The sequence below is a fragment of the Xyrauchen texanus genome, chromosome 18, assembly GCF_025860055.1.
Source record: "Xyrauchen texanus isolate HMW12.3.18 chromosome 18, RBS_HiC_50CHRs, whole genome shotgun sequence".
NCBI classification, from domain to species: domain Eukaryota; kingdom Metazoa; phylum Chordata; class Actinopteri; order Cypriniformes; family Catostomidae; genus Xyrauchen; species Xyrauchen texanus.
The window spans coordinates 17,034,624-17,049,202 of NC_068293.1; the positions used below are offsets into that span (position 1 = coordinate 17,034,624).

The 14,579-nt window shown below is 42.0% G+C and overlaps 1 protein-coding gene across 1 annotated transcript in view; it reads right to left on the bottom strand.

Moving 5' to 3' along the window:
• The window catches only part of LOC127659296 (protein Wnt-6-like), a 42,386-nt gene that overhangs the window by 21,454 nt on the left and 6,353 nt on the right, over positions 1-14,579 (bottom strand). The window contains exon 2 of the mRNA XM_052149048.1: positions 9,871-10,091. Coding sequence (XP_052005008.1) covers positions 9,871-10,091 — 221 coding nt within the window. The remainder of the gene's footprint in view (positions 1-9,870; positions 10,092-14,579) is intronic.

The window sequence follows — 14,579 nt, forward strand, 5'->3', positions numbered from 1 at the left end:
GCGACAGCTCAGGTCACTGCGCACCACTCACATTCCGGGCGACCTCAACATCACAGCAGATGCTCTGTCATGGCAGGTAACGCTCAGAGGAGAGTGGAGACTCCACTCCAGCCGGTCCAGCTGATTTGGAGTTGATTCGGCAGGGCACATATAGACCTGTTTGCCTCCCAAGAATCCTCGCACTTCCCACTCTGGTATGCCTTGATGGGAGCTCCCCTTGGCACAAATGCGCTGGCACACAGCTGGCCCCGAGGGCTGCACAAATATGCATTCCCCCCAGTGAGCCTACTTGCACAGGCTCTGTGCAAGGTCAAAGAGGACGAGGAGCAGGTCACCCTTGTGTCAGAACTGGTTCTCAGACCTCACACTCCTCACGACAGCTCCTCCCTGGCAAGTTCCCTTGAGGAAGGACCTTCTTTCTCAGGGATGGGGCACCCTCTGATACCCATGCCCTGACCTCTGGAATCTCCATGTCTGGTCCCTGGATGGGACATGGTGGCCCTAACTGATCTACCGCCCGCTGTGGTTAACACGATCACTCAGGCCAGAGCCCCTTCTTCAAGGCAGCTCTACTCCTTAAAGTGCTGAATCTTGAAAACCCCCAGAGCTGCACAGTCGGGTCAGTGCTTGCCTTCCTGCAAGAGAAGTTGGATGGGCAGCTGTCCCCCTCAACTCTCAAGGTCTAAGTAGCTGCTATAGCAGCACACCATGACGTGGTTCTAGGTAAGTCCCTCGGTAAGCACGACCTGGTCATCAGGTTCCTGAGAGGCACCAGGAGGCTTAACCCTCATAGACCGCACCTATTTCCCTCGTGGGATCTCTCCATGGTCCTCTCAGACCTATGGTTAAAAGGCAGTCTCTCTGAAGACTAACCTCCTGATCGCGCTCGCTTCCATCAAGAGGGTCGGGGACCTGCAAGCGTTCTTTGTCAGCGAAGAGTGCCTAGAATTCGGTCAAGAGGACCTCACGTGATCCTGGACCCCGACCGGGCTATGTGCCTAAGGTTCCCACGACCCCCTTTAGGGATCAAGTGATGAGCCTACAAGCGCTGCTCCCAGAGGAGCCAGACCCAGCCTTATCGTTACTGTGTCTGGTACGCACTTTGAGCATATATGTGGATTGCACGAAGAGCTTTAGATGCTCTGAGCAGATCCTTGTCAGCTTTGGTGGACAGCGGAAAGGGAACGCTGTCCCCAAACAGAGGCTTTCCCACTGGATCATGGATGCCACAGCGATGGCCTTCGTTGGCCTGCCCCCTTGTGGGTTCAAGCACACTCCACGAGGAGTGTAGCATCCTCCTGGGCACTTGCCAATGGCACCTCTCTAGCAGACATATGTAGGGCAGCGGGCTGGGCAACAACCAATACCTTTGCAAGGATTTACAATCTCCGGGTTGAGGCGGTCTCGTCTCGTGTTCTTTCAGGTGTGAGCAGGTAAGTATGTTTCGTTACACGGACAGCTGGCCAGGTGTACTGCTTGTGCATATGCGCCTTTCCCCTCCAAGAAGGTGAAGCTGCGCGCTCTTCTCTCCCATGAGTGTTCACAAATTGTGAACCCTGTATGTTCTTCCTCCTAGCCCTCTGACTCACGAATTCTGTGGAGGAGTTCATGGTCAGACCCAGTATTTTGTGTTGCATGCCCTGTACTGGGGTAAGGTTTTCGGTTCCCTTGTTAACCTCCCGGCACAATCTCCCACTTCTTTGTGTAGAATCGCGTCTCCCTTGGCAGAGCCCTCTCTGCCCCGGTCGCTGTGTTATAGAATCTCGCCCCCTACGAAGGTCAGGACTTACCACCGCGCCTCTCCCATATCTGGCCATTGGGCCTGTATGGTGTATTTGCCACCCTCTACCCTCCCCTCCTCTTCGGGTCAAGGCATGGCTTCCACGGGGTCTTTCCCCCCTGAAAGAATAGGAACAGAAAAGTACGCCTTCCCCAGCGCGTTCTATTAGCATTTGTTTGGCACCAGCTGAATCTATTTTTCTACGGAGAGAAAACTTAGAGAGAAAACCCATCAGGGTTATGGGGAAGCACACAACGTCTTGGGGCATTTGGGAAGGCTATGTGCATCTGTTCTTATGCTCATAATAGCTTTCCTACACCTGCATCGGCAGTTCACATGACCAGTTCAGTCATTGTGGTGTTTCGTATATGGGACAACTAGTGTCGATCCCCTAGAAGGGGAACGTCTCGGTGTCTGTCGAAACCTCCGTTCCCTGATGGAGGGAACAAGACGTTTTGTCCCTCTTGCCAGAGAGATCTTTACCGCTGTAACTCCGGGACCTTGTCTTGGCTCCTCAGTACAAAACCTGAATGAACTTGCCTGCTGGCCTCCCTTTTATACCCATATGTCAGGGGGAGTGGCATGCAAATTCAACTCGTCAATTCTCATTGGCCTTTCCTCAAAGATCTGAAGGTGTTTTGGGCTCTCAAGATCGATCCCTAGTGTCACTTCATCGACACAACGTCTCGTTCCCTCCATCAGGGAACGGAGGTTACAACAGTAACCGAGACGTTTAGCGTCATACACAAACTCTGTAATCGAATAATACATTTATTTTAAAATCTATAATTAAATTATAAACAAAACATTTCACTGGCCAACATATCCTAATATTTTATTGTGCATGTTACACAATTACACAATAATAAACAGGTGCTGTTTATCTGTATAGAGTTGCTGTCTGCTTTAGCAATAACACTTTTTCCCCAACTATTTAAAAGTTACACAGTTAATTTATCAAGCTATAATGGACCAGCTCAAGCTGACAACACTGCGTGTACCACAAGAGACTACAGAAGCCTACACATGTGTAGATACATTATGCCTAAATTACTTAATATCCAATTTCTTATATATATTTTTATTTTGAAATGTTGTTTTTAGTAACTATACTAAACTATTAACTGTAAGAGACATCATGCGGGTGACTTGGCTCAATGAAGTTACGTTTTCAAGTTTTTAACTACGATGAAACTGCAATGTGAGCACTGTCTTGGCTGCACAAACGCCACACACAATTTTACCAGTTGTCAGGTCCCATGTTGTGTGAAACTGCCTTGTTTAGCTTCTATTACATTGTCAAGTCAAGTCAAGTCAAGTGGTTTTTATTGTCGTTTCAACCATATACAGTTAATACAGTACACAGCAAAACGAGACAGTATTCCTCCAGGACCATGGTGCTGGAGGAACGTTGTCTCGTTTTGCTGTGTACTGTACTAACTGTATATGGTTGAAACGACAATAAAAAAAAAATATGTACATTGGATACATATCCGTCTTTATGTTTTTGTCTTTGTTTTTGTGGGGGATAACCCATTGTAGCACTCTTGGGTCTGAATGGAGGAGTCAGGAGACAACGAAGCAGTGTAGGCAATACTTTTTTATTTGTCACGTTTCTACTACAGTCTGTTCACGTAGATTTGATTACATAACAAAATAAATGGTTTACACACTGAGTCCGATCCTAACTCAGCATGTGTTGTGTATGTGTTCTCTCTCTCCCCCTCTGGGTACTCTGCGTTCTTTTTAGGTCTCTCTCCACATCACTATAACAAGACACAGGTGTTATTGTTGATTATAAACCAGGTGACAAGCCTTACCGCTCTCTCTCTCTCTCCCGCAGACCGACACACGACCACGCCCCCACGCCACACCCATCATTCAAAATAGTGCCCCATTGAGGGGCCATACCAAAACTTCCACAAGTTTGTGTTACATCTCGGCTGAAGCTAACAGAACCACTTCCGCTCTGCCAAACCTTCTCCAGATTTGTTCCATAATCTGAGGATGTAATGCCCACTCTCTGGGCATCAAGCCCTGTCTGGACAGGAGATTCAAATTAAAACGGCCAAGAAAATGCATGGCTCATAGAGACCACACATTGTCCCGTGCCCACAGAAGAATATCCAGACCCCTTAGACAACCCTTGTGTACAACACCCTAACCCTTGGAGGAGGCATCTGTCATTATAACTTTGCAGTGACACACATCTGAAGGCGGGTCCGTTTCCATGGTAACAGAGTTTGGTAGCACTCACGAGTCACTTTGAAGTGACGGGACGCTTGTGTCAGTGGTTGAGGTCCCTTTGTGGAGTTCATCCAGCACTGAAAAGGTCTTGCATGCAACATGCCCAGGGGAATGATAGTGGAAGCCACGATCATGAGCCCTAGAAGCCTGTGAAATGTTCTTGCAGGGAGAATGCATCTTACAGCGAACATCGCTACACAATCGCAGAATGACAGAACGTGAGCTGGAGACAGACACGCCTGCATCGGCCGCAAATCTAGCTCCAATCCTAGAAACAGAGTTTGTTGCCTTGGCAACAGGACCCTCTTGTCTAGGTTTACACATAGCCCTAGATTTCTCAGATGGCTGAGAATGACATTTCGATGTTGGGCAGCAAAGTCTCCGATTGGGCTAGCGCCAACCATTCGTCGAGATAATTCAAAACGCCTTGCAGCGCAACCTGTAACCACTAGATGCCGAGCTAGGTTACTTTTGCCGACTGCCCCCGAAACCAATGGTACAGCGAAGGGATGCCTTTGCTCCTCTACTACTGAGGCTGGTTAAAGGGAATTTGATAATGTTTTTGCCTTTTTTCTACTCAGGCATGATGTACACAAAGATGAGCGCTCTGAAATGCCATTGCCGTAGGAATGCTTACAGAATAAACTTTTTCCCTGGTATTTTGAACGGAGAAAAATTTATGCAACCAGCATTCTTTATGGAAGGGACAACGTATGGTGCTTATGTTCACTGTGCGCAGTGCAAGCTGCGGGGGGAAACTGAACTATATTTTGGCTGTCCGGTGTTCGAAGCATGAACAACAGCAAACTCAACCCGATACTGTCCAAAGGGCAAACAGGAACAACACAGATACGTTTCTACGATATGATTTCATTCACTGAATGGGGGCTCACCCTTCGATTCACTGCAAGGAATCGAAGGGTGGTTTCCCGCCGGCCATTTAAAAGGGGCTGGTCTAACATCCAAATGCCTACATGGAAGAATGAACAAGGACCCCAATCACTCTGAGGGGGTGCAAAACTCATGTCCGGCACTTATGCATCTCTCTTGTGGGATGCTGCGAAGACACCGAACGTGAACACACCGGAGCTGTGGCGGGCTTTTGTCTATCTCTACGAGGAAGCATTGCACAGTGTGCTGTCTCAAAGCGCTGAATGTTTCCACCACTGACTGGACTGCATCACCGAACAGTCTGGATTGTGACACAGGGGTGTTCATTAGAAAGGCCTTGTCCTTGTCATGAATATATGTGAGTGTAAGTAACAGATGGCGTTTGAATACTACAAGGCCTTGGTAGCCCTTAGCGCCAAATCAGAAGCTTGGCGCAGTTCTTTGACAGCCTCAGCATCCAGTTCAGTTCCCTTGTCCAAATCCCTCATTAAATTTGCCTGGTAGGCTTGCAAAACTGCCAGCATGTGCAAAACCGAAACCGCCTGGCCTGAAGCCTGGTAGGCTTTGCTCAACATGGATGATGTAACTTTGCATGGCTTCAAGGGAAGAGTAGGACTCGATTTCCATGTGGTCATCGAAGAAAGAGAAAGATGGGCAGCCAGCATCTCTTCCATTGCCGGGATCGAAGTATATCCGTGGTCTGAAGCTCAACACACATTAGAAAACTCAGAGGCTGATTGATTTGTAATCCTGGCCAAATAAAGCTGACCCCCAGGATATCGGAATCTCGTAATGGAGGTCCAGGGAAAAACGGAGCGGCCTGCGAGGCATAGCTGCGCACTGGCCCACCAAAACACAGTCATCTAAGATAAATGTACGATTATCCAACAGGTCATCATCCGGCCAGTCCAGGTACTAATTTTCCACTGCACGTGTAATAACCTCCAGCAATTCCATGTAAGTTGCCGAAGGTCTGGAAATCCGACTGTTAGAAGGCAAGACTTCACGAGATCCTCTGCCAACATAGTTCCGCTAAACTCTCACAAATCTATATTTTATAATAGTTCAATTCTCTTTTAATGAAATTGTATGTATTATGTTTATTCATAAAAACAATTCAAATTGATTCAGAAATATTGACTTTTTTATTGGTATTAAATTATTTTAGGCTTTTACCAGACTTTCTACTTGTAAACACAGTCACTGTATTAACTGTTATGTAACCTCTTCAGCTGAATATTGTTTCTGGTTATTACAAGTTAAAAATGTGTAATGCAGGCCAAAAATCATGTGAGAAGAGGCAATGTTTTTACTTTGATTTGATTGGGTTATTACTCTGTTATTCTGTCAATTTGATAAAGGCTCCCTATCATGCTAAAAACAGGACTGCGCAGATTGCCATGATGGTGAAAGGGAAATGACCAATTACAGAGTACACAACTTACAGACATAGACAACATCACTTTAGCCAAAATTATCTTGAAATGAGTTAACCAATTTATAGTGAGCACTCATTGTTAAAGGCACACCACCATGTCATCATGACTTCTGCAGTGTTAACAGAGGACTAAGGATCAGAAAATAAGGTGACTATTAAAAACAATAGCTGAACAGATATGTAATGAATTGGCCATGGTGACGGTGTTAGGATCCATGAGCAGGAAATTTATTATGAACACAAGCATAATAAACCAAAAGGCAAACAAAACAAAGGGGTATCCTAAAGGCAGTGAATCCAGGAAAACAGGCAATGCTCATAACATGGAAACAATCAGCAATGGCAATGGAAAAACGCTTGGTGAGGCAGGGTAAACTGGCAATACTTCGCAAAGTCAAAAAGAGGGCTCCCTCTGGCAGTTGGTAGTAGGGGTAACAACCTCGGATGTTGCAAGATAAAAGATACACAAAATATGCATGTTACTGTATTATTTTATTTATTTATTTTAAACTATTTAAAAATATATAATATTAAATTGCATAAATCATGATAAGTCTTTGATTTAACTTGGTTGCATTAAATAGTCTGTTAATATGAACATATAAAAATATTATAGTATTGTATGCTTGTTAATAGTGTAAATTAAAGGTGCTGTAATTTATTTTTTATTTTTTTTTGTAATGACACACATAAAACATCCCTTTTAAGTCTGTGCCACACTAGCCGATTTTTCCAGTGATTTTCAGGTGTGAGCTTCATAGATAATCATAAATAATTGCCGGCTAGGTGGAGGGAGACGAAGTGCACATTAGCATCTCTCAGTAGGAGGTCATTAATCACTTGACTGTTGGGACTACCTGCTGAGTTAATGGTTTTAAAAACTGTAAAAACACATCCGGCTTGCTTAAAAAAATCTTCTGTCACCAGAGTCTTGTGTTCTTGTCAAGTGACCAATGAGCATTTCTTTTACTGAAGAAATGACAAGACGTCAAGCTGATCTAAATGTTTTCACACTCAGCTGCATATCATCACAAACACTGATTGTAATCCATAGTGATTCTGTCACCAAGCGTTTTTCCTACACAAAAATTACATCAGAAATTGGAGCCACAAAAGTCTGTTTTTATTTAACTTAATTTCTTAAAGCTGAATAGGGATAAACACATTCTACGGAAAAGCAAGCTGCTATATGATAGCTGTGCAGTGTGTAAACCTCAACCTTGTTGCTTTAAGAGATGCATTAGCAACCATGGCTAGAGGTCCCGGGGATCGCTGGTTTGAATCTTGCTCGGGGTGGCTCGAGAAGGACCAGTGACACTTACATTTATATAGCATTTTTCTAGGCACTCAACATGTTTTACATAGTAAATATACACTCACACACTTCCACAAGGTTTCACAAGTTACTCAATGAATCACTTCCTAAGGGTGTTTTCACACCTGGCTCGTTTGAAGTATTTATTTTTCGGAACCTGGTGCATTTTCTCCCTTGATTCAGTTTGAATAGGTAGTTGAAAATGGCAATTGGGGGGTCAAGAGAGATAGATCGACATGCCCGATTGTGCTACACCCCTGCTACGACATCCGCAGATCAGCCACCAGAGATTGTGTGCAAATTGTCCGCGACAAGTACCGGCACGCGCGCACCACTCCCAAACCTAAATCTTGTAAATGAAGATTTGGAACATTGTAACCATTTTAGCCCCTGTTTCAGAACAATTCAATCAAAATACAGGTCTTAAAATGCCCTAAATCACTTTATTTCAATTGTTTATGCTCAACGGTACACCTGTTGTTATTTCGGCAAGCTCCACATGATTTAGAATCAGAGAGAGAGAGAGAGAGAGTTGCGGTGAGTTGGTATGTTTGTCACTACTTCATAATTTTGCATCGGCATGTGTGTCATACCTCTGACTGATGAGAGCGATCTCAGCAAAACCGCCTTGCATGTGTGACACTTTCGACCAAAATTAAGGTGTTTGGAGTCTGCAAGTGTGGCACTGGCTTTACATGTCAGATATGAAATATCACTCCTGTCTCTGTAGCAGCGCTAGGCTCTGTAAACCGCTGGATAAAAATGACTGTGGAGACCACGGTCAGATTATTTGTTTAGCAAGTTAGAAGACATTGAATCACTTTCTGCCTGTTAATCATTCTGAGCAATCACAGGGCAGCCTCTATAAGCTATAGGCAAAAGATTGATGAGAGTGCCATTTTGAGAGTTATCCGTGTGTCACGTGAGAAATCTATTTTGCTACCACTGCTGTTGACAACTAGTGTCCTAGAAACTGCACAAGGTCAGTGTACTGTTTGGGTTTCCTAACATCTAAATGCATATTTTTTTCCTACCTGTGAAATTGAGATGCTCTCCTGCTCCATCTCTGATAATAACAGTCTCCATGTGAATATGTGTGTCTTTAGAAAGAGGGGGCACATCTAATTCAGCACCTAAGTCCTCTGGAGGTAACAGCTAACATCGCTTCCAGCACTTTTAAAGGGGATTCTGTATGCTTTCCCATACATAATACTGATATATATCCATTAACATAAAATGCTCATATATTTGGGAATATATGTACATACAGAATTGAAATTTCACTGTGATTATGGAAAAATGAATTTACATTGGATTAAACAAAAATTATTAATAAAAAAAGAACCCTGAGAAAGCACTCTGCCACCTCATTTCAAAATACCACCACATGCCACAGCTGTGTACAGTATATATAATATAAACTGCATCAATAGTAAAAGCAGTATAGGGTGCTATTCCAAACATAGCCAGTGTTTAATACAGAGAAGCAGGAATAGCATACAGCACAAACGAATTATCCATCAACCTCTAGAATTCTCTTTGTGTATTCAAATTTAACCTGTAAGCCTTAGAGCCTGTCAAACAAACAATGCTGACTTCAATTCACTACAAAATCATCTAAAATTATTTTCCAGTGTATTCCATAGAAAGCTGATTGTTAAACAGTATTAAGAATGTTGGGCGTTTTAATGCAATATGAATCTTTGGGTAATTTGTCATATCTTTAGAAGAAAAATGTTTGCAAAATATTACATAATGACAGCCATTTTAGCACTAACAACACTGGGGTAAAATAATAGCCTCTACTGAACTAGATTTTTCAGTCGTGGGAGGGGGTGAACTTTGAACAGCCTAATAACTGAAGAGGCTACATTAGTTTATTACTCTTCAAAGGGCTGAAAAATGTGGCAGATCAATGATTATGCAAGGCAATTTGGGGAGAATTTTTAGAGAGCAATTTAACACAGAAGAAAGGCACTGAAGTAAAAAAAAAAAAAAATCAATCTCAGATACAACAGCTGTCCTTGTTCTCTCTTGAACTTGGATCAAATATGTCGAAATAAGGGCTCAGGTCTCTAGGTCTCAGGGCCAGAGTTCATGCCCTCAAAGAGACACTGTTGACCCATAATCGAGACACAGATTGATTAAGTTTGTTTAGGCAGAGGTGAGTTCTTTCACTCTGTGAGAACATATACTCACCTTGCTGGAGGATTTTGCCAAAGTACTTGTTCTGGCTAGTACAGTTCCAGCGTCGAAAGCGAAACTGGAATTGGCATTCTCGGACACCCAGCTTTGCACCTTTGGCGACTTCGTTGACGATCTCCGGCTGTGTCTGGCATAGCTCGGCCTGCTTGCCTGCTAGACGTTTTGTCTTCCTGCAGATGCTATTTGGGTCCATGACCAACGGACTCCCCACTGCCCTAAAACGGACAAAACGAAATGCTTAATCAGATGACTTATCTAGTCATGAACTACACAAGGTATCACAAGATAAAGTGTGGTTATCTTTTAAAACTGCACAGCACACAAACCACTTTAAATGATGTAGAGCATTATACAATTAATGCTCCATTTCTTTACTGCAAGGTTCATGTTAAGGTCTCAGCCAATCCTCATTCATTTAGGGGTTTTTTATGGTTTTAGGCGCACTCATTGTTCCTTGCAGATGACAAAGAATATATACAGAAAAAAGACAACTACTAGAGTCAGACACACTATAATGTCAGTGGTAATCGTATTACCCCTTTGAACATAAACATATAACTTATAAAGGAAAAAAACTACAACTCAATTGCTGGGTTTTATCAAATGCGATGATAGACATGTGTTTACACTGAATAAATAGTTTATTTCAACTGCTAATGGGAGAAGAGGCCTCAGGTCCAAAGCGTGGAGTCTGCTGCCAGAGTTTCCCATGACAGCCGCTATGACGTAATGTCCGAATGCCACAATCCTCCAGTTCTTTCGATTTAATAACTCTGACTGTATCGAAGTGGAGTTCAGCGGCTGTGATCCGTGCAGCTGAAGTCAGTTTTTATCATTACATTGCCGTCTGGGGGAGCACAGCCCTGTGAGAATACCTCATTGCTTTTCATTCACCCCTGTCAAGGCTAATCTTTCAGACTAATAACATTCATCTGCCATGCAGAATGTTATTGTTTTAAAAAGTCAAACCAACGCTCTTACTAGTCACCTTCCATGGCGGTCCGATAAGAAATATGAGAGGGGAGATAACAGGCTTTACATGTAATGCATCCCATCTTCATAGACCTAATATCTCATTTACAAACTACCACTCAACAGAGGTCTGTGAGCAGAGTGTTTTGGTGTGATATATGCTTACACCTGCTAAAGGAGATACAGATGATTGACATATCGTATCGTAAACATTTTGCATGGGCAGAAGATTATGGAACTTTATCTATTAATACAGGTAATTTAAAGGAATTCCAATCCTGTATCACTTTCTTTCTTATGCAAAACACAAAATTAGATGTTTTATTGAATAATGTATTTTCAAAACAAGGGCAGTGGATAGTGACTCCTTTGAAAGTAAAATAAACCTTCATAAAAGTATTCAATACAATTCCTACATTAAATTTAAAGTCTTCTGAAGGCATGAGATGGAACCCCTAATTTATGTAATTTTGTAGTCAAAATCTTGATGTCCGTTGTGCGTTCAGGTTAAGCTCATTCACATTGGTGTATGAATGTGTTTGTGAATGGGTGATTGGGAAACAGTGTAAAGCGCTTTGGTAACCTCTAAGGTTAAAAAAAGCGCTATATAAGTGCAGACCATTTACCATTTACCATTGACATGCATGTTCACATGAAAACTTGCGTAATTTATGTCTAAAACAGCCCTGGACATATGCCCATCCAACACAAACCATTGACAGCTGTAATATTTAGTTCATATACTGTATTACTTTACACTGTGTTTCGATGTGTATAGAATAGCTGTTTTTAAATGGCAAAGGCAGCACAAATAAATTGAACAATAATAAATCTCTACTAATACAAAATACTGAGGTAGTAAAATGGAGTATATAACTCAATGCAATCATAGAGACAAACATACAAATCCTGCATAATTAAACTTATATTTTTCAATAAAATAGATATTTAAAATTACTAACTTGATTAAATTGACCTGTAATGGACTGGACTGTACTGACCAACCATACCCCACCATCTTTGGCTTCTAGTGGGTAAAGAGATAGCAGCGGAAGTGGAATGAAGGGAATGAGGGAAGTGTAGCAAAGTTTAGTATGGGAAGCTTCTTGGAAAAGTCTGGTTGGTGTACCTATGACTGTCTATGTCACCTATGCCAGGATACTGCATGTTGATATGGGCAAGTCTGACACTGTCAGAACTTTTTATCCCTTTTAAAATCTTTATATTTACGTTGGATCTAAATATGGTTTCACAGCCAGCCCACAAGTTGGACGACCCACCATGCAAAGTCCTGATGCTCCCTATGACCAGTCCACCGTGATTGTCAAGGTTTACATGGTGTTCTATTAATGCCTCTATTACTAAATCAGAAATGTATCTAATATCTACAAAATCATATGTGGTTAAGACGTGCAGATACAACGTTCTGTGGTCGCCCAGCTCTCCTAAATTCTCGGATTATCTGAAAACCTCTGGCTTCTCAGCGCCAGGATCACCACTCAAATAATGGAACCACATTTTACAGCAGGAGGTGTAGACCTATAAAATAGCAGACTGTGTCTGCTCTTTCCAAGTCCTGTTTCACTGTCAAAAGCGGTGAAGCGAAGGACTGGTTTTTAAAAGGAAAGCTTGAATATCACAAAAGTGGCTGTGGGATGTGTGGTCATACTATGGTTTGGGTGATATAGAGATGAAGATATGTGTGTCTGTCTAATGATGCATCCTTTCCCTGGCTCTAATTGAAACCAGCCAAAGACATAACAAAAGACAAAGGAACAAGTCTTCAGTATTGATCTGGAGATGATTCTGACTACTCTAAGATAATATTTGCCATTTCTTATTCAATGATTCATGGTGGGATTTTGGTAGGGGACACTGTATCTAAGCAGGCGACTACACAAAGAGCAGACCAAATGCCCTAGATCAACCATTATCCACATGGCTTTATTTAAAGCCACTCTTTCCTCCTTCATCTGGTGAGACTCCTGGATGTGATAAGTGAGAGATGGGGCCTAATCATAACATTGAAAAGGATGTACCCAAATCATACAATCAGGAATATCCAAAAACAGCCACTTGCATGATGTATGAGAGATAATACAGAAAGGGAACAAAGGGGGAATCTGTGATTAAGAGAAGTTATCCAAAAATCAGCACAAACATACACAGGCACATTTATCTCTTTTTAGACATGTCATCTTCTGTGCCTGTAGAGACCTCAGGTTACATTATGAATTTCATGGTTACAGATAAGTCTCTTCTTTTTACTTTGTTAAAGAGCCCTAGTTAATCCTCCAAGTATGCTGGATATTAAGTCAGTCACGACAGGGCTTGAACAGCACAGGGTCTCGGGTTTGATCCAAGCAATTGAACCAAGTGTGAAAAAACAAGAGCACAATGCTAAATCAAGAATGTGGAACCTCAGCGCTGCATAATTCCATCACAACGATGCTGTCTGTCACATGTAGACCGAGCCATAAGTGGGACAGTCCTTAGAAATGGCACAAAAAACCTCTCAATGAACGTCTGCAGACCGGCAGAGGCAGACACATGCTCGGAGGTGAAACACTATAAGTGTGGCCGGACGGGCTAAGCAGCTTTCATCTAATCGTTATCTGATCCATCTCTCAAGGCAGCTTGATTGGAGATCTCTCCATTATCCTAATGAGATTTGCTTCTCCCAGACTCTGTGTGAATATCTGACACTGTGTAGTGTGGGACACACTCACTTGCACTGGTTGGGTTGAACACAGGTCAGGCATAGCAAGCATATAAACCACTACACACAAATAAAGTGGGTATATTTTCAGAGTAAGCTTTCTACCGCCACAATCACCACGTGAATGAGTCATTGGCAGCTCATTAGCAGCTTTAAACCGCTAAGGGGCACTATAACCATAGAATTTCAACAGGCCAGAGCTGAATGCCTCAGGCGGTAAGGACCATTTATACTTGTTTTGCAAACCGGCATAAAAAAGAAAAAAATAGAAGAGCAACAAAAAAAAAAAACCTCAACATTTATGGAGCAATGGAGACGCATGATAAAAACTTAACTTCACAAGGATGTCTGCACATTGGAGTGTTATTTGCTTGCATTTATTAAGAGAATTATCATTTGTGAGTATTTTTATACATATGCACAGATGTTATGAGTGAACATCAATTATATCTTCCAAAAACTGTTAAGACTCTAAACCTGTGCTTTCTTTTAACTCTTGTGCATCAATAAAAAAAAGATACTGAGAGGTCATTAGAAGACAAAAATATCGGTGTCAAAAAACTGCCATAATAATATTTAATAGTAAAAACGTTTAACCAACATCAGTCCTGATAATAATTACCAAATATTTATAAATTTTCAGGATTTTAACACTTTAATTGCCAGTTTGTTTACATAATGCCACTATTGTTTTTCACAGAAAATAAGAAAAAAAACATGTATTTGCTCCATAGGCTAAACATGAGAAAAAGTGTGCCATCTTGTGGAGAAAAAAAAAAAATAAATAATAAAAAAAAATATATATATATATATTTAAAACAATTTAAGCCAGGGTTCCGGAATGAAATCATAGTATCATAGAATTTGTGATATTATGCGTTAATGGCAATGGGATGAAATACTGCCACTTTAATGGGTTTCAGTGGGGACGTTTTTGTCCTGAAAGTCCTGAGTGTAACTATTTTATGTACACAGTGTATTATCAATGTATTTTAGGAACTGAGTGTAAAGC